Here is a 24,656-nt window from a genome sequence, read left to right on the forward strand (position 1 = left end):
AATCTCTCTTATAGTTTCCTCTAATAAGTTTAAAAATTCTTTCGAATTTTTTGTCATATGTTTAATATGATAATGAACGTCAAGCAAGCACTTTATTCCGTATTTTCATGACGTTATGAAGGAATTCTTACTACTGGCTCTTAGCCCAAGTCCTTGGCGAAGGACTTTTGCATGTAGGATTCCGTCACTGGAGAGTGGGCTGCAGTGGTATTCATCTTTGGTAGTTACATATTTTAATCTCAATTGTTCATTACTTCTCAAATAGTTCATTCATTTCCTTATTTCCTTTCCTCGCTGGGCTATTTTTCCCTGTTGGAGCTCTGGGTACTGTAGCATCCAGCTTTTCAAACTTTGGTTGTAGCTTAGCTAATAATAATAATAATAATAATAATAATAATAATAATAATAATCATAATATGCAACTGAGCTGCCTTTTTGAATGATACCTGCATTCACATTTCAAAGTTTATCGTTTGATTTGTTTATATAGTTCCTTTGGTTAGTCGAATGAAAATTAATTTTAATAATTTCAATGATAATAATTTTAATGATTACCGTAATGATTTCGTTAATAATAATAATTTCAATAAATTGACGTTAATCCCCTTGAAAAAATGGAATCATAACCTCCGTCGAAGAGGGGGAGAACTTGTGAGATCGGTCATGAAGTTGTGTGAAGCTTTGCTGGAAATCCTTCATGTGTGTCGAAATTCATATTATTATTTTTTTTTTTATTTTAAAGAATCGTTTGCTTCCAAATTTCTAGCAAACTTTGATAGGCCACTTAGATTTTATTTTTATTTCAAGGCATTTATAAGACCCACATTTTTCTTTCTTACTAAAGTATATCATAAATTATTATTATTATTATTATTATTATTATTATTATTATTATTATTATTATTTTGATTATTATTATTATTATTATTATTATTATTATTATTATTATTGCTTGCTAAGCTACAACCCTTGTTAGAAAAGCAAGATGCTATAATCCCAAGGGCTCCAACTGGATTTCTAAGGTGATTAAACGTCTTTGTTTTAGCAACGGAAATGCAAACAAGGACACTCCAGTAGGCTTGATATGTGTTAGTTAGTAGTCAATTGAAAGGTTTATTCACAAATACATCTAATTCACTATATATATATATATATATATATATATATATATATATATATATATATATATATATATAAAGTTAATTCATTATCAAGTGCTTTTGAATTAAACCACTCCCATTTTCATTCACCGCTAATCTTTTTGTTACTTTGTGAACGAGATGACGTCTTGCAGTCGACAATTGACTTTTCAAAAAAGGATATCCCTCTCTCTCTCTCTCTCTCTCTCTCTCTCTCTCTCTCTCTCTCTCTCTCTCTCTCTCTCTCTCTCTTCTTCTCTTTGTCATCCTTATCTATCAGCTTGGTTTCCTCCAGCAACGATCGTCCAATTTAGTTAACTTCATTTGTTTTTTTTTATCTAATTGCCGGGTGGTCAAAACAGTCTAATGTTTATCCTTATTTCTATCGATCATAGGTTCGAGTCCCTGGCCGGGCTGAGCTAGTTATCATTAAAGGGAATTTTCTTGTGCGTCTAAGACTCTAAGTTCCCATGTCAGAGCGAATTCGATATTAAATGGTATTTATGGCTGATTTGAAAAAAAAAAAATAAACCTCGAGTGTTAGTGACATATATATATATATATATATATATATATATATATATATATATATATATATATATATATATATCAAAGCTCATCGCTTAAGAAGCCCTTTGTGTCCAGGCTGTTTCTTGGCATCCTGTTGATCCTTTCCTTTGTTATTTCTTCTCTTTGGTTATTTGATTTCCTTTTTATGTCATTATTACTTCCAAAGAATTCTTTGTTAATCCGAAGGCCCTCGAGAGAGAGAGAGAGAGAGAGAGAGAGAGAGAGAGAGAGAGAGAGAGAGAGAGAGAGAGAGAGAGAGGTTATTCGCTTATACACTTGATTTAAGGAGTAAGTGCATTTCATTTATGTTTCAGTGTCTGACCCGAATATATTTCTTGCCAGGTAGTAGGTTGGCCAGGGCACCAGCCATCCGTTGAGATACTACCGCTAGAGAGTTATTGGGTAATGAGACTGGCCAGACAGTACTACATTGGATCCTTGTCTCTGGTTACGGCTCATTTTCCTTTTGCCTACACTTACACTGAGTAATATGGCTTATTCTTTACATAGTCTCCTCTGTCCTCCAACACTTGACAACACTGAAATGACCAAACAATTAATATTCTCTTAAGGGGTTAACTACTGCACTATAATTGTTCGGTGGCTACTTTCCTCTTGGTAAAGGTAGAAGAGATTCTTTAGCTATGGTAAGCTGCTCTTCTAGGAGAAGGACACTCCATAAACAAACCATTGTTCTCTGGTCTTGGATAGTACCATAGCCTCTGGACCATGGTCTTTTACTGTCTTAGGGTAGAGTTCTCATGCTTGAGGGTACACTTGGGGACACTATTCTATCATATTTTTCTTCCTCTTGTTTTGTTAAAGTTTTTATAGTTTATATGTGAAAGATTTGTGTTGATGTTGCTTTTCTTAAATTGTTTTATTTTAGTTGTTAATTACTTGTAGTTTCCTTATTTCCCTTCCTCACAGGGTTACTTTCCTTGTTGAAGCCCTCAGGCTCATAGACTTATAGAGTTTTGCTTTTCCAACTAGGGTTGTAGCTTAGCAAGTAATTATGATAATAATAATAATGATAATAATAATAATAATAATAATAATAATAATAATAATAAAAAGATGGAATTCACAAGTGATAATAATAATGCTATTTTAAATATTCTTTATTTCTTTTTTGTCTTCAAAGACTCATTTAAAAACAGTTATAATTACACAAAGACATTTCCTAATACTCATGAAAACTCCAAGGTCTTTGAGAACATTTTTATTTGCTAGACATGAAAGTAAGAGCCTCATTAGATCCACATGGTATGTGGCTTCAAATAAGGTTGTCTCTCCTTATTAATGCATAAATGAAGATTAATTGGAAGCTTAAGTAAATCATGAAACAAATATAAGTCTGTTCAGTGGCGTAGCTAAGGCGCCCCTTGGCCTCCAAGAGAGGGGTCCCTCCAAAGCAGGGTCAGAAAAAAATGGAAGTATACAATTAGAATTACTATTTGGTAAGGGGGAGCAGGTTGTCTTTACTAAGTCAGGCCCCCCCCCCCCCCCAGACCCTAAATTTCTAGCTACGCCACTATGTAACGAAAATGTAAATACAGAAATTGAATATGCATACATTAGAATAAAGTTTGTAAGGTTAACGAAATAATTAAATAAAGGTGCCCACAATGAAATGAAAACCATACAGGGTTTTGAGACTTAGAAAAGCCACCTACATAACATTTTCTTTTCAGATTAGGACCAGTTATTCTAAGCTCTGGTCTCATTTTCAACATAGGGAAATGTTGTTTGGCTAAAAGTAAAGATATTTTATACAGAAAGAGATTGTGGCAGAGATTTTACAGTGAATCATCAATATTTCTACTTTTTACCACATCTGAGTAGTCGGATCTCGGTCATCATCTCTTTGAATCAGTGTAACCTTAATACATCTTTTCAATTACATGATATCACCAAATAGATTTATTATATTCTATTTACCTCCAAGAGAACAGCAGGGAATTTTTTTCAACGCTTCACTTTCCAACTAAATCATCATGATCTTTTACCAGGTGGAATAGACTTGGGGAAAAAAAAGTGAAAATTTCTCTCTTGTAAGTTAGATTCTAAGTTAGATTATTGTTAGGAACTTAATTCATATTATCTGTACTATTTTTCTCAGTTCGTGCCACTGAAAGGACGGGACTTGCATATTGATTATGGCCTTCTTCCTGTGTTCTTGGCATCCATGAAAACCACCAGGAAGGCAGACGATCACCCTGCATTACCCCTGTCCTCATGCCTGTCTCGGAATCACTGCTCCATAGATGACGTTTTCGATTCGTGGTTCTGTTGTGCTCTGGAAACATTGCCTGGCAGCTCGACCTCTTCGTAAATAGCCTCTGAATTCATGTTCGATCCAGGCTCTGAAACGGAATTATTATTGTTATTATTACTTGCTAAGCTACAAGCCTAGTTGGAAAGGCAGGATGATATAGGCTCAGGGGCTCCAACAGGGAAAATGGCCCAGTAAGGAAAGGAAACAAAGAAAAATACAATATTTCAAGAGCAGTAACAACATTAAAATGAATATCTCCTATATAAACTATGAAAACTTTAACAAAACAAGAGGAAGAGAAATAAGATAGAGTAGTATGCCCGAGTGTACCCTCAAGCAAGAGAACTCTAACCCTAGACAGTGGAAGACCATGGTACAGAGGCTCTGGCACTACCCAAGACTAGAGAACAATGGCTTTTATATAAGCCCAAGAAAAGAGAACATCGAACGGAGTATAATTCCTGTGTCCACATAAGGTACAGTTGGACACAGGAATGCATGGTCCACCTCGCTCTGGGGGAGTGCACCCTGCCACGCCTTTACTGCATGGTGAGTTTTTGCTCCGGAGTAAGGGTCGATTAGTTGCACTTTCTCAGAGCAGGATGTGCCAGGAATTCCTGTGTCCTACTGTACATTTGATTACGTATTAAGAGGTTTGTTGTAGATTATATCTGAAATTGTCTTTTTCATTTAAGCTGAAGACGAAGATTTATTTAATTGTTATCATTCTATTTTTATGCGATGTTCTACATTTCTTGGTGTTATACACATCTTGTTATTCACATTTTACACCATATAAAATAGGCTTTACATCACGCAATTCCAGATTTTTTTTTTACATTTTTTATTGATTTGTGATCCCATATAATTGCTTTTTAGCGTTTGACTTAAACCTCTTCCGATTTAGATACAAATTTCAATTGTAAACGACCTCTACTCTCAAAGAATCGTTTTGTTTTTTATTCAAAGGACGCTCATGAATTGCATAGGGAAGGAACAGCAATAATGTCCTAGTGACTGATCAAATATACGTATGATCAATGCCCGAGTTAGGACCAGGGAGAGCCAGGTAATGGCTGTTGATGACTCAGCAGGTAGACCTATAGACTCTCCCGATACCCGGCTCACAAGGATGGTGAGGTTGCAGACACTACTAGAAACTATTGAGTTTGAGCGATTCCCAAACCCCGGTCCAGCATATCGCCAGACAGGGACGTTTCCAATAATCTACCAAAACCCTCATAAGTTTCATTTTAGGAAACAGATATCTATTCTGTCAGCTGCAGCATCCAAGATGAAATACTTGTCTTTTTCCATCACAGGGTTAAAGGTTTCAGAGTACCTGAGACAGATTATGGGACCATTAGAGAAACCCCTTTTTCAATAACAACATAACCTGATTTTAACGTGAAAATATGCAAAACATTGTGCCTGATTTGAATCCTTAATATTTTGGGTATGAAATCTGGCAGTAATTTTGGCAGAAACTAATTTTTTAAGAATCAGGTTTCTCTCAGCATTGGGTTCTCAGCCACCGCTTGTGCCGTCGAATAAAAGGTATAGTTGTTCCGATTGCGCTGCTTGTAAGTTTCTGTGCTTATGTGAATGTCAGGAATGTTTATAGGGCTATATCTATTGGCCGTATTATCACTTATCTATGTTAAAGAATGTGTATATAATATGACAGAATTGTCTTTAATATAGGTTTAAACAAATCTTCAACTTCAGCAGAGGAAACTACCCACTTTGAAACGGTGATAATCGTTAGTGTTAAAGAGAATAAGCCTTATTCACAGCAAATATTTACCATTAAGTGAAGCTCTTCTCCCTCGGATGATGTAAACAGCCATTCCTATCACGATCGCGACCAACACACAACAGATACTTAGTAAAACAATTGATGTGAAGTTCAAAGCAGTCTCTCTGGTGCTTGGCGTTGGGACAGTGGATGAGACAATGCTGCTTTGAGTTGTTGAACCAACAGGAAATTCCGTTGCAGGGGGAACTGGTGCTGGAAGATCTGCAATAGAGTTTTGTTAGATTAGCTTAGCTTAAACAACATCATAAAATCATTAGTTTCTAGTCGGACAAAGACGTCAGATATGTCAATTCATATTTGGTGTTTGGCCAGATTTCATCATCACGCTGGCAAGTGCGGATTGGTGCTGGCAGTAGATTTTCGTCTGATGGCTCACATTAAACCAACCTAGCATTGGCGGCCTTCACTAGTACAGCTTTGCTGATCTTAGATACACTCAAACACTTTCACCCTGTCAAGGTATCCCCACTGGTTAAACAGCATAGCCCAAATCAAATCGCAGAGCCAAGGAGATGGATGTTACTAAGAAAGTGAGCTGAGAAAGAATATGAAAAACACGAGATATTAAGGATGGGACAGATGCATTTGCTCTGTTGTTAGTCCAAAATGACGATACTTGACTCGACTTTACTTTAAGAGCTGTTTTCCAGGTCCTGTCACACAAGGAAACCCTATGCACTACAGGAACTACAAGATCTGTCTGCCGTGTACATTCTTAGGTATTTTGAGTATCACACAGCGTAGAAATAAAACTGACATAATTATTTAATTAACATAGGGATTATATTAATTTTATGATACAGTATTAGGAATATATAGAAATTGAGGACTTTCCAAAAGAGTATATAAAAGAACATTGACTCACCACATTCATATATGTCGGCACAATATCTCCAGTAGGTCTTTTTGGTGCTCTTGATTGTGATTCTTAAATCATATGACCTATGTACCTGATATCTTTTGCCTGGATAAATTTCCACTGCCTTAGAGAGAAAAACTTTGAAAAGACATTGCATTTAAAATTTTCCACAACATTAGATATATCTGTCATATTAAGCTAACAATCATTCGCCAGTTAGAAAGATCAATTGTAAACCAATTTTATTATAGTTTTACTTATCAGTTAATAACAACTAGAAGCAGAAAATACCTTAATGATGTAACTAACAGCAGTGTACAGAAATGGTCTTTTCCTTTGAGTGTTTGGTAGCTCAAAAGTGAGTATGAATATTTATTTGGAATATGAAAGAACAATTAAGAAAGAATTCTATTACCTTATCAACTTCGTTGCGAAGGCTCATGATTTGATAGGCGTGTATCTATTTATTTATGTTTGTGTGTTTGTTCGTTTGTGATTCTCATAACTCAAAAACTATTTGACCGAATCTCATGAAATTTGGTGGGATGATTGGCCATGATCCAAGGACAATTTAATTATATTTTTGAAGTTATTGGGTCAAAGTTCAAGGCCATGTAAAGGTCAAAAACATCTTTTTGCTATATCGTGGTCAATTTTTATCCAATTTGCATGAAACTAGTGTCAAAATGTGCATAGGACATTGTCCTGCTAGGGTAATGTCACTGTCCCTTGCCTCTGCCATTCATTAAGGACTTTTAAACCGTTAAGAGACCCTTTTTGACAGAGATTTTCCAATAAACTAAGTCTTTTGTATTCAAAGTTAACTTGAAAATTTCCTTCTTTGATCTAAAATGAAACAATTATTTAACTTTGAAAGCTAAAGAAAGTGTTCCCAAAAGAATTGTTTTTTAAAAAGTAATCACCAAAAAATTATTGATTTTTGTTCTTATTTCCTGGTTGCATCATTACTGTTTTGTGGGGTCCGAGAATTCATTGAGTAGTCGGAGACTTTTGATACTTACCATGCCAGTCCTCAAAATATTAAAGAAATTCCATGTATTTGATTGGAATGAATTGGGTATATATTCAAATTGTCGCTGAGAATTTTTTTCTAAATTCTGAAATCCTTCGAAGGTGATTTTGTTGTTTATATCGCTGGTCCAGGAAGCTAGAACAGTGTAGGGAGAAGCTGTGAAGTTGAAGTTGACAGTATTATTCGCATCAGAGATGTAGAACTTGTCATCTGGAAGAGAGAATGAGTTTGGACATTGTAAAAGAATGCTTAAAGCAAAGTGTGTTATAAGGCCTACTGTAATTTTAACTTTAATTAAAAAAAAGTTCTTCATTACTCTGTTAGGAACTAGTGAAAATAACTAGTCTTGAGGAAGTAATAAATTGTGAACTTAGTGAAGATTTTAAGACAGGATATTGCCATTCCAAACATCAATAGGTTAATTTGGTTCATGTAGTAAGAAGTAGCAACACTTTAGAAGTCTGAAGACAACGGCTGAAGTATAAACATCTAATCATTATCATCATCTAATCATCATCATCATCATCATATGCCTATTAACTCAAACAGCCTTGGTTAGATTTCACCAGTCGTCTCTATTATTATTATTACTTGCTAAGCCACAACCCCAGTTGGAAAAGTAGCACGCTATAAGCCCAGGGGGCTCCAACATTGAAAACAGCCCAGTGAGGAAAGGAAACAAAGAAAAAGAAAATATTTTAAGAGTAGCAACATTAAAATAACAAGAGGAAGAAAAATGTATGGTATAGTGTGCCCGAATGTACCCTCAAGCAAAAGAACTCTACCCCAAGAAAGTGGAATACCATAGTACAGAGGCAATGGCACTACCCAAGACTAGAGAACATTGGTTTGATTTTGGAGTGTCCTCCTCCTAGAAAGATCTGCTTACCATGGCTAAAAAGTCTCTTTTAACCTTAAAGCGAAGTGATTCTTACCTGCCTGAGCAGACGTAAAGGCCAGAATCAGTGCAAAAGGGAAGAGCAGCAGTTTCACCATAGTTGGTCGTTGGAATCCTGTCAAGAAATTGATCCCAGTTGGTCAAACTCACTTCTGAGTCCTCTGGAGAAATGAATTTGTGGTTCCTCTTTGGCTCGTCACTGAAAAGTTTCACTTGATTTTTCTTTTCACTTAATCACTGCTGAAGAAGAGGCTTTGTCTTGTCGCGTCCCTGTAGGCTAGTAAAGAACTAGTAAAGAACTAATGGCGTCCTGGGATCAGAAGAAAATGTAAATATAGTTCACATTTCCTACCGGATTTCTAAGGTGATTAAACGTCTTTGTTTTAGCAACGGAAATGCAAACAAGGACACTCCAGTAGGCTTGATATGTGTTAGTTAGTAGTCAATTGAAAGGTTTATTCACAAATACATCTAATTCACTATATATATATATATATATATATATATATATATATATATATATATATATATATATATATATATATAAAGATAATTCATTATCGATTGCTTTTGAACTAAACCACTCCCGGTTTCATTCACCGCTAATCTTTTTGTTACTTTGTGAACGAGATGACGTCTTGCAGTCGACCATTGACTTTTCAAAAAAGGATATCCCCTCTCTCTCTCTCTCTCTCTCTCTCTCTCTCTCTCTCTCTCTCTCTCTCTCTCTCTCTCTCTCTCTCTCTCTCTGCTTCTCTTTGTCGTCCTTATCTGTCAGCTATATTTCCTCCAGCAACGATTGTCCAATTTTACTTAAGTTTAGTTAACTTCATTTGTTTTTTTTTTTATCTAATTGCCGGGTGGTCAAAACAGTCTAATGTTTATCCTTATTTCTATCGATCATAGGTTCGAGTCCCTGGCCGGGCTGAGCTAGTTATCATTAAAGGGAATTTCCTTGTGCGTCTAAGACTCTAAGTTCCCATGTCAGAGCGAATTCGATATTAAATGGTATTTATGGCTGATTTGAAAAAAAATTGTAAACCTTGAGTATTAGTGACATATATATATATATATATATATATATAATATATATATATATATATATATATATATATATCATATATATATATATATATATATATATATATATATATATATATATATATATATATATATATATATAAGCTCATCGCTTAAGAAGCCCTTTCTGTCTACGCTGTTTCTTTGCATCCTGTTGATCCTTTCCTTTGTTATTTCTTCTCTTTGGTTATTTGATTTCCTTTTTATGTCATAATTTCTTCTGAAGGATTCTTTGTTAATCCGAAGGCCCTTGAGAGAGAGAGAGAGAGAGAGAGAGAGAGAGAGAGAGAGAGAGAGAGAGAGAGAGAGAGAGAGATTATTCTCTTATAAACTTGATTTAAGGAGTAAGTGCATTTCATTTATGTTTCAGTGTCTGACCCGAATATATTTCTTGCCAGGTAGTAGGTTGGCCAGGGCACCAGCCATCCGTTGAGATACTACTGCTAGAGAGTTATTGGGTAATGAGACTGGCCTGACAGTACTACATTGGATCCTTTCTCTGGTTGCGGCTCATTTTCCTTTTACCTACACTTACACTGAGTAGTATGGCTTATTGTTTACATAGTGTCCTCTGTTCTCCAACACTTGACAACACTAAAATTACCAAACAATTCATTCTCTCTTAAGGGGTTAACTACTGCACTGTAATTGGTCGGTGGCTACTTTCCTCTTGGTAAAGGTAGAAGAGATTCTTTAGCTATGGTAAGCTACTCTTCTAGGAGAAGGACACTCCAAAATCAAACCATTGTTCTCTGGTCTTGGATAGTACCATAGCCTCTGGACCATGGTCTTTCACTGTCCTGGTGTAGAGTTCTCTTGCTTGGGGGTACGCTTGGGAACACCATTCTATCATATTTTTCTTCCTCTTGTTTTGTTAAAGTTTTTATAGTTTATATGTGAAAGATTTGTGTTGATGTTGCTTTTCTTAAATTGTTTTATTTTAGTTGTTAATTACTTGTAGTTTCCTTATTTCCCTTCCTCACAGGGTTACTTTCCTTGTTGAAGCCCTCAGGCTCATAGACTTATAGAGTTTTGCTTTTCCAACTAGGGTTGTAGCTTAGCAAGTAATTATGATAATAATAATAATGATAATAATAATAATAATAATAATAAAAAGATGGAATTCACAAGTGATAATAATAATGCTATTTTAAATATTCTTTATTTCTTTTTTGTCTTCAAAGACTCATTTAAAAACAGTTATAATTACACAAAGACATTTCCTAATACTCATGAAAACTCCAAGGTCTTTGAGAACATTTTTATTTGCTAGACATGAAAGTAAGAGCCTCATTAGATCCACATGGTATGTGGCTTCAAATAAGGTTGTCTCTCCTTATTAATGCATAAATGAAGATTAATTGGAAGCTTAAGTAAATCATGAAACAAATATAAGTCTGTTCAGTGGCGTAGCTAAGGCGCCCCTTGGCCTCCAAGAGAGGGGTCCCTCCAAAGCAGGGTCAGAAAAAAATGGAAGTATACAATTAGAATTACTATTTGGTAAGGGGGAGCAGGTTGTCTTTACTAAGTCAGGCCCCCCCCCCCCAGACCCTAAATTTCTAGCTACGCCACTATGTAACGAAAATGTAAATACAGAAATTGAATATGCATACATTAGAATAAAGTTTGTAAGGTTAACGAAATAATTAAATAAAGGTGCCCACAATGAAATGAAAACCATACAGGGTTTTGAGACTTAGAAAAGCCACCTACATAACATTTTCTTTTCAGATTAGGACCAGTTATTCTAAGCTCTGGTCTCATTTTCAACATAGGGAAATGTTGTTTGGCTAAAAGTAAAGATATTTTATACAGAAAGAGATTGTGGCAGAGATTTTACAGTGAATCATCAATATTTCTACTTTTTACCACATCTGAGTAGTCGGATCTCGGTCATCATCTCTTTGAATCAGTGTAACCTTAATACATCTTTTCAATTACATGATATCACCAAATAGATTTATTATATTCTATTTACCTCCAAGAGAACAGCAGGGAATTTTTTTCAACGCTTCACTTTCCAACTAAATCATCATGATCTTTTACCAGGTGGAATAGACTTGGGGAAAAAAAAGTGAAAATTTCTCTCTTGTAAGTTAGATTCTAAGTTAGATTATTGTTAGGAACTTAATTCATATTATCTGTACTATTTTTCTCAGTTCGTGCCACTGAAAGGACGGGACTTGCATATTGATTATGGCCTTCTTCCTGTGTTCTTGGCATCCATGAAAACCACCAGGAAGGCAGACGATCACCCTGCATTACCCCTGTCCTCATGCCTGTCTCGGAATCACTGCTCCATAGATGACGTTTTTGATTTCGTGGTTCTATTGTGGTCTGGAAACATTGCCTGACAGCTCGACCTCTTCGTAAATAGCCTCTGTATTCATGTTCAATCCAGGCTCTGAAACGGAATTATTATTGTTATTATTACTTGCTAAGCTACAAGCCTAGTTGGAAAGGCAGGATGATATAGGCTCAGGGGCTCCAACAAGGAAAATGGCCCAGTGAGGAAAGGAAACAAGGAAAAATACAATATTTCAAGAGCAGTAACAACATTAAAATGAATATCTCCCATATAAACTATGAAAACTTTAACAAAACAAGAGGAAGAGAAATAAGATAGAGTAGTATGCCCGAGTGTACCCTCAAGCAAGAGAACTCTAACCCTAGACAGTGGAAGACCATGGTACAGAGGCTCTGGCACTACCCAAGACTAGAGAACAATGGCTTTTATATAAGCCCAAGAAAAGAGAACATCGAACGGAGTATAATTCCTGTGTCCACATAAGGTACAGTTGGACACAGGAATGCATGGTCCACCTCGCTCTGGGGGAGTGCACCCTGCCACGCCTTTACTGCATGGTGAGTTTTTGCTCCGGAGTAAGGGTCGATTAGTTGCACTTTCTCAGAGCAAGATGTGCCAGGAATTCCTGTGTCCTACTGTACATTTGATTACGTATTAAGAGGTTTGTTGTAGATTATATCTGAAATTGTCTTTTTCATTTAAGCTGAAGACGAAGATTTACTTAATTGTTATTATTCTATTTTTATGCGATGTTCTACATTTCTTGGTGTTATACACATCTTGTTATTCACATTTTACACCATATAAAATAGGCTTTACATCACGCAATTCCAGATTTTTTTTTTTTTATTTTTCATTGATTTGTGATCCCATATAATTGCTTCCTAACGTTTGACTTAAACTTCTTCCGATTTAGAGACAAATTTCAATTGTAAACGACCTCTACTCTCAAAGAATCGTTTTGTTTTTTATTTAAAGGTCGCTCATGAATTGCAAAGGCAAGAAACAGCAATAATGTCCTAGTGACTGATCATATATACGTATGATCAATGCCCGAGTTAGGACCAGGGAGAGCCAGGCAATGGCTGTTGATGACTCAGCAGGTAGACCTATAGACTCTCCCGAAACCTGCCTTCCTTAGCTCACAAGGATGGTGAGGTTGCAGACACTACTAGAAACTATTGAGTTTGAGCGATTCCCAAACCCCGGTCCAGCATATCGCCAGACAGGGACGTTTCCAATAATCTACCAAAACCCTCATAAGTTTCATTTTAGGAAACAGATATCTATTCTGTCAGCTGCAGCATCCAAGATGAAATACTTGTCTTTTTCCATCACAGGGTTAAAGGTTTCAGAGTACCTGAGACAGATTATGGGACCATTAGAGAAACCCCTTTTTCAATAACAACATAACCTGATTTTAACGTGAAAATATGCAAAACATTGTGCCTGATTTGAATCCTTAATATTTTGGGTATGAAATCTGGCAGTAATTTTGGCAGAAACTAATTTTTTAAGAATCAGGTTTCTCTCAGCATTGGGTTCTCAGCCACCGCTTGTGCCGTCGAATAAAAGGTATAGTTGTTCCGATTGCGCTGCTTGTAAGTTTCTGTGCTTATGTGAATGTCAGGAATGTTTATAGGGCTATATCTATTGGCCGTATTATCACTTATCTATGTTAAAGAATGTGTATATAATATGACAGAATTGTCTTTAATATAGGTTTAAACAAATCTTCAACTTCAGCAGAGGAAACTACCCACTTTGAAACGGTGATAATCGTTAGTGTTAAAGAGAATAAGCCTTATTCACAGCAAATATTTACCATTAAGTGAAGCTCTTCTCCCTCGGATGATGTAAACAGCCATTCCTATCACGATCGCGACCAACACACAACAGATACTTAGTAAAACTATTGTTGTGAAGTTCAAACCACAGTTTCTGGTGCTTGGCGTTGGGACAGTGGATGTGTCATTAGTGCTTTGCGTTGCAGGGTGAACTAGTGCTGGAAGATCTGCAATAGAGTTTTGTTAGCTTAGCTTAGCTTAAAAAACTACATAAAATTCATTAGTTTTTAGTCCACAGCAGGACAAAGACGTCAGATATGTCAATTCATATTTGGTAGTTGGCCAGTTTTCATCATCACGCTGGCAAGTGCGGATTGGTGCTGGCGGTAGATTTTCGTCTGATCGCCCAGTATTGGCGGCCTTCACTAGTACAGCTTTGCTGATCTTTGATACACTCAAACACTTTCACCCTGTCAAGGTATCCCCACTGGTTAAACAGCATAGCCCAAATCAAATCGCAGAGCCAAGGAGATGGATGTTACTAAGAAAGTGAGCTGAGAAAGAATATGAAAAACACGAGATATTAAGGATGGGACAGATGCATTTGCTCTGTTGTTAGTCCAAAATGACGATACTTGACTCGACTTTACTTTAAGAGCTGTTTTCCAGGTCCTGTCACACAAGGAAACCCTATGCACTACAGGAACTACAAGATCTGTCTGCCGTGTACATTCTTAGGTATTTTGAGTATCACACAGCGTAGAAATAAAACTGACATAATTATTTAATTAACATAGGGATTATATTAATTTTATGATACAGTATTAGGAATATATAGAAATTGAGGACTTTCCAAAAGAGTATATAAAAGAACATTGACTCACCACATTCATATATGTCGGCACAAAATCTCCAGTAGGTCTTTTTGGTGCTCTTCATTATGATTTTTAAATCATGTGACCAATGTACCTCATATCTTCTGTTGTCTGGATAAATTTTCACTTCCTTGGAGAGAAAAACTTTGAAAAGACATTGCATTTAAAATTTTCCACAACATTAGATATATCTGTCATATTAAGCTAACAATCATTCGCCAGTTAGAAAGATCAATTGTAAACCAATTTTATTATAGTTTTACTTATCAGTTAATAACAACTAGAAGCAGAAAATACCTTAATGATGTAACTAACAGCAGTGTACATAAATGGTCTTTTCCTTTGAGTGTTTGGTAGCTCAAAAGTGAGTATGAATATTTATTTGGAATATGAAAGAACAATTAAGAAAGAATTCTATTACCTTATCAACTTCGTTGCGAAGGCTCATGATTTGATAGGCGTGTATCTATTTATTTATGTTTGTGTGTTTGTTCGTTTGTGATTCTCATAACTCAAAAACTATTTGACCGAATCTCATGAAATTTGGTGGGATGATTGGCCATGATCCAAGGACAATTTAATTATATTTTTGAAGTTATTGGGTCAAAGTTCAAGGCCATGTAAAGGTCAAAAACATCTTTTTGCTATATCGTGGTCAATTTTTATCCAATTTGCATGAAACTAGTGTCAAAATGTGCATAGGACATTGTCCTGCTAGGGTAATGTCACTGTCCCTTGCCTCTGCCATTCATTAAGGACTTTTAAACCGTTAAGAGACCCTTTTTGACAGAGATTTTCCAATAAACTAAGTCTTTTGTATTCAAAGTTAACTTGAAAATTTCCTTCTTTGATCTAAAATGAAACAATTATTTAACTTTGAAAGCTAAAGAAAGTGTTCCCAAAAGAATTGTTTTTTAAAAAGTAATCACCAAAAAATTATTGATTTTTGTTCTTATTTCCTGGTTGCATCATTACTGTTTTGTGGGGTCCGAGAATTCATTGAGTAGTCGGAGACTTTTGATACTTACCCCATCTCTTCTACCAATTTTAAATAAATTCCATGTATTTGATTCAAGTGAATTGTATATACATTCAAATAGTCGCTGAGAATTTTTGTCTAAATTCAGAAATCCTTCGATGGTGATTTCGTTGTTTATATCGCTGGTCCAGGAAGCTAGAAATTTGGAGGAATTAACTGCAGCTATGAAGTAGACATTATACTTAGCATCAGAGATGAGGAACTTGTCATCTGGAAGAGAGAATGAGTTTGGACATTGTAAAAGAATGCTTAAAGCAAAGTGTGTTATAAGGCATACTGTAATTTTAACTTTAATTAAAAAAAGTTCTTCATTACTCTATTTGGAACCAGTGAAAATAACTAGTCTTGAGGAAGTAATATATTGTGAATTTAGTGGAGATTTTAAGACGGGATATTGCCATTCCAAACATCAATAGGTTAATTTGGGTCATGTACTAAAAAGTAGCTGCTACGTAGTGTCTCAAAGTCTGAAGACAACGACTGAAATACAAATATTTAGTCATCATCATCATCATCATCCTACGCATATCGACGCAATGGTCTTGGTTAGATTTGGCCATTCGTCTCAAGCTTGAGGTTTTAAATCAATACTTTTCCATTCAACATCTCCTACTTCACGCCAAACATGTAGGTCTGGGTCTTCCAACTCTTCTAGTGCCTTGTGGAGCCTAGTTAAAAGTTTTGTGAACTAATCTCTCTTGGGGAGTGCGAAGAGCATGCCCAAACCATCTCCATCTACATCTCACCATAATCTCATCCACATATGGCACTCGAGTAATCTCTCTTATAGTTTCCTCTAATAAGTTTAAAAATTCTTTCGAATTTTTTGTCATATGTTTAATATGATAATGAACGTCAAGCAAGCACTTTATTCCGTATTTTCATGACGTTATGAAGGAATTCTTACTACTGGCTCTTAGCCCAAGTCCTTGGCGAAGGACTTTTGCATGTAGGATTCCGTCACTGGAGAGTGGGCTGCAGTGGTATTCATCTTTGGTAGTTACATATTTTAATCTCAATTGTTCATTACTTCTCAAATAGTTCATTCATTTCCTTATTTCCTTTCCTCGCTGGGCTATTTTTCCCTGTTGGAGCTCTGGGTACTGTAGCATCCAGCTTTTCAAACTTTGGTTGTAGCTTAGCTAATAATAATAATAATAATAATAATAATAATAATAATAATAATCATAATATGCAACTGAGCTGCCTTTTTGAATGATACCTGCATTCACATTTCAAAGTTTATCGTTTGATTTGTTTATATAGTTCCTTTGGTTAGTCGAATGAAAATTAATTTTAATAATTTCAATGATAATAATTTTAATGATTACCGTAATGATTTCGTTAATAATAATAATTTCAATAAATTGACGTTAATCCCCTTGAAAAAATGGAATCATAACCTCCGTCGAAGAGGGGGAGAACTTGTGAGATCGGTCATGAAGTTGTGTGAAGCTTTGCTGGAAATCCTTCATGTGTGTCGAAATTCATATTATTATTTTTTTTTTTATTTTAAAGAATCGTTTGCTTCCAAATTTCTAGCAAACTTTGATAGGCCACTTAGATTTTATTTTTATTTCAAGGCATTTATAAGACCCACATTTTTCTTTCTTACTAAAGTATATCATAAATTATTATTATTATTATTATTATTATTATTATTATTATTATTATTATTTTGATTATTATTATTATTATTATTATTATTATTATTATTATTATTGCTTGCTAAGCTACAACCCTTGTTAGAAAAGCAAGATGCTATAATCCCAAGGGCTCCAACTGGATTTCTAAGGTGATTAAACGTCTTTGTTTTAGCAACGGAAATGCAAACAAGGACACTCCAGTAGGCTTGATATGTGTTAGTTAGTAGTCAATTGAAAGGTTTATTCACAAATACATCTAATTCACTATATACTATATATATATATATATATATATATATATATATATATATATATATATATATATATATATAAAGTTAATTCATTATCAAGTGCTTTTGAATTAAACCACTCCCATTTTCATTCACCGCTAATCTTTTTGTTACTTTGTGAACGAGATGACGTCTTGCAGTCGACAATTGACTTTTCAAAAAAGGATATCTCTCTCTCTCTCTCTCTCTCTCTCTCTCTCTCTCTCTCTCTCTCTCTCTCTCTCTCTCTCTCTCTCTCTTCTTCTCTTTGTCATCCTTATCTATCAGCTTGGTTTCCTCCAGCAACGATCGTCCAATTTAGTTAACTTCATTTGTTTTTTTTTATCTAATTGCCGGGTGGTCAAAACAGTCTAATGTTTATCCTTATTTCTATCGATCATAGGTTCGAGTCCCTGGCCGGGCTGAGCTAGTTATCATTAAAGGGAATTTTCTTGTGCGTCTAAGACTCTAAGTTCCCATGTCAGAGCGAATTCGATATTAAATGGTATTTATGGCTGATTTGAAAAAAAAAAAATAAACCTCGAGTGTTAGTGACATATATATATATATATATATATATATATATATATATATATATATATATATATATATATCAAAGCTCATCGCTTAAGAAGCCCTTTGTGTCCAGGCTGTTTCTTGGCATCCTGTTGATCCTTTCCTTTGTTATTTCTTCTCTTTGGTTATTTGATTTCCTTTTTATGTCATTATTACTTCCAAAGAATTCTTTGTTAATCCGAAGGCCCTCGAGAGAGAGAGAGAGAGAGAGAGAGAGAGAGAGAGAGAGAGAGAGAGAGAGAGGTTATTCGCTTATACACTTGATTTAAGGAGTAAGTGCATTTCATTTATGTTTCAGTGTCTGACCCGAATATATTTCTTGCCAGGTAGTAGGTTGGCCAGGGCACCAGCCATCCGTTGAGATACTACCGCTAGAGAGTTATTGGGTAATGAGACTGGCCAGACAGTACTACATTGGATCCTTGTCTCTGGTTACGGCTCATTTTCCTTTTGCCTACACTTACACTGAGTAATATGGCTTATTCTTTACATAGTCTCCTCTGTCCTCCAACACTTGACAACACTGAAATGACCAAACAATTAATATTCTCTTAAGGGGTTAACTACTGCACTATAATTGTTCGGTGGCTACTTTCCTCTTGGTAAAGGTAGAAGAGATTCTTTAGCTATGGTAAGCTGCTCTTCTAGGAGAAGGACACTCCATAAACAAACCATTGTTCTCTGGTCTTGGATAGTACCATAGCCTCTGGACCATGGTCTTTTACTGTCTTAGGGTAGAGTTCTCATGCTTGAGGGTACACTTGGGGACACTATTCTATCATATTTTTCTTCCTCTTGTTTTGTTAAAGTTTTTATAGTTTATATGTGAAAGATTTGTGTTGATGTTGCTTTTCTTAAATTGTTTTATTTTAGTTGTTAATTACTTGTAGTTTCCTTATTTCCCTTCCTCACAGGGTTACTTTCCTTGTTGAAGCCCTCAGGCTCATAGACTTATAGAGTTTTGCTTTTCCAACTAGGGTTGTAGCTTAGCAAGTAATTATGATAATAATAATAATGATAATAATAATAATAATAATAATAATAATAATAATAATAAAAAGATGGAATTCACAAGTGATAATAATAATGCTATTTTAAATATTCTTTATTTCTTTTTTGTCTTCAAAGACTCATTTAAAAACAGTTATAATTACACAAAGACATTTCCTAATACTCATGAAAACTCCAAGGTCTTTGAGAACATTTTTATTTGCTAGACATGAAAGTAAGAGCCTCATTAGATCCACATGGTATGTGGCTTCAAATAAGGTTGTCTCTCCTTATTAATGCATAAATGAAGATTAATTGGAAGCTTAAGTAAATCATGAAACAAATATAAGTCTGTTCAGTGGCGTAGCTAAGGCGCCCCTTGGCCTCCAAGAGAGGGGTCCCTCCAAAGCAGGGTCAGAAAAAAATGGAAGTATACAATTAGAATTACTATTTGGTAAGGGGGAGCAGGTTGTCTTTACTAAGTCAGGCCCCCCCCCCCCAGACCCTAAATTTCTAGCTACGCCACTATGTAACGAAAATGTAAATACAGAAATTGAATATGCATACATTAGAATAAAGTTTGTAAGGTTAACGAAATAATTAAATAAAGGTGCCCACAATGAAATGAAAACCATACAGGGTTTTGAGACTTAGAAAAGCCACCTACATAACATTTTCTTTTCAGATTAGGACCAGTTATTCTAAGCTCTGGTCTCATTTTCAACATAGGGAAATGTTGTTTGGCTAAAAGTAAAGATATTTTATACAGAAAGAGATTGTGGCAGAGATTTTACAGTGAATCATCAATATTTCTACTTTTTACCACATCTGAGTAGTCGGATCTCGGTCATCATCTCTTTGAATCAGTGTAACCTTAATACATCTTTTCAATTACATGATATCACCAAATAGATTTATTATATTCTATTTACCTCCAAGAGAACAGCAGGGAATTTTTTTCAACGCTTCACTTTCCAACTAAATCATCATGATCTTTTACCAGGTGGAATAGACTTGGGGAAAAAAAAGTGAAAATTTCTCTCTTGTAAGTTAGATTCTAAGTTAGATTATTGTTAGGAACTTAATTCATATTATCTGTACTATTTTTCTCAGTTCGTGCCACTGAAAGGACGGGACTTGCATATTGATTATGGCCTTCTTCCTGTGTTCTTGGCATCCATGAAAACCACCAGGAAGGCAGACGATCACCCTGCATTACCCCTGTCCTCATGCCTGTCTCGGAATCACTGCTCCATAGATGACGTTTTTGATTTCGTGGTTCTATTGTGGTCTGGAAACATTGCCTGACAGCTCGACCTCTTCGTAAATAGCCTCTGTATTCATGTTCAATCCAGGCTCTGAAACGGAATTATTATTGTTATTATTACTTGCTAAGCTACAAGCCTAGTTGGAAAGGCAGGATGATATAGGCTCAGGGGCTCCAACAAGGAAAATGGCCCAGTGAGGAAAGGAAACAAGGAAAAATACAATATTTCAAGAGCAGTAACAACATTAAAATGAATATCTCCCATATAAACTATGAAAACTTTAACAAAACAAGAGGAAGAGAAATAAGATAGAGTAGTATGCCCGAGTGTACCCTCAAGCAAGAGAACTCTAACCCTAGACAGTGGAAGACCATGGTACAGAGGCTCTGGCACTACCCAAGACTAGAGAACAATGGCTTTTATATAAGCCCAAGAAAAGAGAACATCGAACGGAGTATAATTCCTGTGTCCACATAAGGTACAGTTGGACACAGGAATGCATGGTCCACCTCGCTCTGGGGGAGTGCACCCTGCCACGCCTTTACTGCATGGTGAGTTTTTGCTCCGGAGTAAGGGTCGATTAGTTGCACTTTCTCAGAGCAAGATGTGCCAGGAATTCCTGTGTCCTACTGTACATTTGATTACGTATTAAGAGGTTTGTTGTAGATTATATCTGAAATTGTCTTTTTCATTTAAGCTGAAGACGAAGATTTACTTAATTGTTATTATTCTATTTTTATGCGATGTTCTACATTTCTTGGTGTTATACACATCTTGTTATTCACATTTTACACCATATAAAATAGGCTTTACATCACGCAATTCCAGATTTTTTTTTTTTTATTTTTCATTGATTTGTGATCCCATATAATTGCTTCCTAACGTTTGACTTAAACTTCTTCCGATTTAGAGACAAATTTCAATTGTAAACGACCTCTACTCTCAAAGAATCGTTTTGTTTTTTATTTAAAGGTCGCTCATGAATTGCAAAGGCAAGAAACAGCAATAATGTCCTAGTGACTGATCATATATACGTATGATCAATGCCCGAGTTAGGACCAGGGAGAGCCAGGCAATGGCTGTTGATGACTCAGCAGGTAGACCTATAGACTCTCCCGAAACCTGCCTTCCTTAGCTCACAAGGATGGTGAGGTTGCAGACACTACTAGAAACTATTGAGTTTGAGCGATTCCCAAACCCCGGTCCAGCATATCGCCAGACAGGGACGTTTCCAATAATCTACCAAAACCCTCATAAGTTTCATTTTAGGAAACAGATATCTATTCTGTCAGCTGCAGCATCCAAGATGAAATACTTGTCTTTTTCCATCACAGGGTTAAAGGTTTCAGAGTACCTGAGACAGATTATGGGACCATTAGAGAAACCCCTTTTTCAATAACAACATAACCTGATTTTAACGTGAAAATATGCAAAACATTGTGCCTGATTTGAATCCTTAATATTTTGGGTATGAAATCTGGCAGTAATTTTGGCAGAAACTAATTTTTTAAGAATCAGGTTTCTCTCAGCATTGGGTTCTCAGCCACCGCTTGTGCCGTCGAATAAAAGGTATAGTTGTTCCGATTGCGCTGCTTGTAAGTTTCTGTGCTTATGTGAATGTCAGGAATGTTTATAGGGCTATATCTATTGGCCGTATTATCACTTATCTATGTTAAAGAATGTGTATATAATATGACAGAATTGTCTTTAATATAGGTTTAAACAAATCTTCAACTTCAGCAGAGGAAACTACCCACTTTGAAACGGTGATAATCGTTAGTGTTAAAGAGAATAAGCCTTATTCACAGCAAATATTTACCATTAAGTGAAGCTCTTCTCCCTCGGATGATGTAAACAGCCATTCCTATCACGATCGCGACCAACACACAACAGATACTTAGTAAAACTATTGTTGTGAAGTTCAAACCACAGTTTCTGGTGCTTGGCGTTGGGACAGTGGATGTGTCATTAGTGCTTTGCGTTGCAGGGTGAACTAGTGCTGGAAGATCTGCAATAGAGTTTTGTTAGCTTAGCTTAGCTTAAAAAACTACATAAAATTCATTAGTTTTTAGTCCACAGCAGGACAAAGACGTCAGATATGTCAATTCATATTTGGTAGTTGGCCAGTTTTCATCATCACGCTGGCAAGTGCGGATTGGTGCTGGCGGTAGATTTTCGTCTGATCGCCCAGTATTGGCGGCCTTCACTAGTACAGCTTTGCTGATCTTTGATACACTCAAACACTTTCACCCTGTCAAGGTATCCCCACTGGTTAAACAGCATAGCCCAAATCAAATCGCAGAGCCAAGGAGATGGATGTTACTAAGAAAGTGAGCTGAGAAAGAATATGAAAAACACGAGATATTAAGGATGGGACAGATGCATTTGCTCTGTTGTTAGTCCAAAATGACGATACTTGACTCGACTTTACTTTAAGAGCTGTTTTCCAGGTCCTGTCACACAAGGAAACCCTATGCACTACAGGAACTACAAGATCTGTCTGCCGTGTACATTCTTAGGTATTTTGAGTATCACACAGCGTAGAAATAAAACTGACATAATTATTTAATTAACATAGGGATTATATTAATTTTATGATACAGTATTAGGAATATATAGAAATTGAGGACTTTCCAAAAGAGTATATAAAAGAACATTGACTCACCACATTCATATATGTCGGCACAAAATCTCCAGTAGGTCTTTTTGGTGCTCTTCATTATGATTTTTAAATCATGTGACCAATGTACCTCATATCTTCTGTTGTCTGGATAAATTTTCACTTCCTTGGAGAGAAAAACTTTGAAAAGACATTGCATTTAAAATTTTCCACAACATTAGATATATCTGTCATATTAAGCTAACAATCATTCGCCAGTTAGAAAGATCAATTGTAAACCAATTTTATTATAGTTTTACTTATCAGTTAATAACAACTAGAAGCAGAAAATACCTTAATGATGTAACTAACAGCAGTGTACATAAATGGTCTTTTCCTTTGAGTGTTTGGTAGCTCAAAAGTGAGTATGAATATTTATTTGGAATATGAAAGAACAATTAAGAAAGAATTCTATTACCTTATCAACTTCGTTGCGAAGGCTCATGATTTGATAGGCGTGTATCTATTTATTTATGTTTGTGTGTTTGTTCGTTTGTGATTCTCATAACTCAAAAACTATTTGACCGAATCTCATGAAATTTGGTGGGATGATTGGCCATGATCCAAGGACAATTTAATTATATTTTTGAAGTTATTGGGTCAAAGTTCAAGGCCATGTAAAGGTCAAAAACATCTTTTTGCTATATCGTGGTCAATTTTTATCCAATTTGCATGAAACTAGTGTCAAAATGTGCATAGGACATTGTCCTGCTAGGGTAATGTCACTGTCCCTTGCCTCTGCCATTCATTAAGGACTTTTAAACCGTTAAGAGACCCTTTTTGACAGAGATTTTCCAATAAACTAAGTCTTTTGTATTCAAAGTTAACTTGAAAATTTCCTTCTTTGATCTAAAATGAAACAATTATTTAACTTTGAAAGCTAAAGAAAGTGTTCCCAAAAGAATTGTTTTTTAAAAAGTAATCACCAAAAAATTATTGATTTTTGTTCTTATTTCCTGGTTGCATCATTACTGTTTTGTGGGGTCCGAGAATTCATTGAGTAGTCGGAGACTTTTGATACTTACCCCATCTCTTCTACCAATTTTAAATAAATTCCATGTATTTGATTCAAGTGAATTGTATATACATTCAAATAGTCGCTGAGAATTTTTGTCTAAATTCAGAAATCCTTCGATGGTGATTTCGTTGTTTATATCGCTGGTCCAGGAAGCTAGAAATTTGGAGGAATTAACTGCAGCTATGAAGTAGACATTATACTTAGCATCAGAGATGAGGAACTTGTCATCTGGAAGAGAGAATGAGTTTGGACATTGTAAAAGAATGCTTAAAGCAAAGTGTGTTATAAGGCATACTGTAATTTTAACTTTAATTAAAAAAAGTTCTTCATTACTCTATTTGGAACCAGTGAAAATAACTAGTCTTGAGGAAGTAATATATTGTGAATTTAGTGGAGATTTTAAGACGGGATATTGCCATTCCAAACATCAATAGGTTAATTTGGGTCATGTACTAAAAAGTAGCTGCTACGTAGTGTCTCAAAGTCTGAAGACAACGACTGAAATACAAATATTTAGTCATCATCATCATCATCATCCTACGCAT

General features: G+C 35.5%; 2 protein-coding genes and 1 long non-coding RNA gene across 3 annotated transcripts; all 3 read right to left on the reverse strand.

Annotated features, from left to right (window-relative positions):
* Nucleotides 1–2,897: 2,897 nt before the first annotated feature.
* LOC137642565 (uncharacterized) lies at nucleotides 2,898–8,953 on the reverse strand. Its single transcript, XM_068375245.1, has 5 exons — nucleotides 8,634–8,953; nucleotides 7,688–7,908; nucleotides 6,672–6,789; nucleotides 5,795–6,007; nucleotides 2,898–4,075 (listed from the first exon to the last, which is right to left on the reverse strand). Exons 1-5 carry the CDS (start codon nucleotides 8,692–8,694, stop codon nucleotides 3,963–3,965), a joined length of 726 nt encoding a protein of 241 aa, XP_068231346.1. The 5' UTR covers nucleotides 8,695–8,953; the 3' UTR covers nucleotides 2,898–3,962.
* Nucleotides 8,954–10,923: 1,970 nt separating this feature from the next.
* On the reverse strand, nucleotides 10,924–14,900 carry LOC137642570 (uncharacterized). Its single transcript, XR_011044816.1, has 3 exons — nucleotides 14,656–14,900; nucleotides 13,810–13,998; nucleotides 10,924–12,080 (listed from the first exon to the last, which is right to left on the reverse strand). It is a non-coding gene; the product is annotated as an uncharacterized lncRNA (long non-coding RNA).
* Nucleotides 14,901–19,365: 4,465 nt separating this feature from the next.
* LOC137649436 (uncharacterized) lies at nucleotides 19,366–24,656 on the reverse strand. Its single transcript, XM_068382449.1, has 5 exons — nucleotides 24,653–24,656; nucleotides 24,119–24,339; nucleotides 23,100–23,220; nucleotides 22,254–22,442; nucleotides 19,366–20,524 (listed from the first exon to the last, which is right to left on the reverse strand). Exons 1-5 carry the CDS (start codon nucleotides 24,654–24,656, stop codon nucleotides 20,448–20,450), a joined length of 612 nt encoding a protein of 203 aa, XP_068238550.1. The 3' UTR covers nucleotides 19,366–20,447.

Source organism: Palaemon carinicauda, chromosome 1, assembly GCF_036898095.1.
Source record: "Palaemon carinicauda isolate YSFRI2023 chromosome 1, ASM3689809v2, whole genome shotgun sequence".
NCBI classification, from domain to species: domain Eukaryota; kingdom Metazoa; phylum Arthropoda; class Malacostraca; order Decapoda; family Palaemonidae; genus Palaemon; species Palaemon carinicauda.

Bases quoted from the DNA above. Each gene is read 5' to 3' on its own strand.
- LOC137642565 (XM_068375245.1), bottom strand. From the start codon at position 8,694: ATGGTGAAACTGCTGCTCTTCCCTTTTGCACTGATTCTGGCCTTTACG. The intron at 7,909-8,633 runs GTAAGAATCACT...TCTCTCTTCCAG, and splicing joins CTTTACGTCTGCTCAGGCAG to ATGACAAGTTCTACATCTCT. The intron at 4,076-5,794 runs GTAAATATTTGC...ATTCCGTTTCAG, and splicing joins GAGAAGAGCTTCACTTAATG to AGCCTGGATCGAACATGAAT.
- LOC137649436 (XM_068382449.1), bottom strand. The intron at 23,221-24,118 runs GTAAGTATCAAA...TTTCTCTCCAAG, and splicing joins AAATTGGTAGAAGAGATGGG to GAAGTGAAAATTTATCCAGA. The intron at 22,443-23,099 runs GTGAGTCAATGT...ACTCTATTGCAG, and splicing joins TGCCGACATATATGAATGTG to ATCTTCCAGCACTAGTTCAC.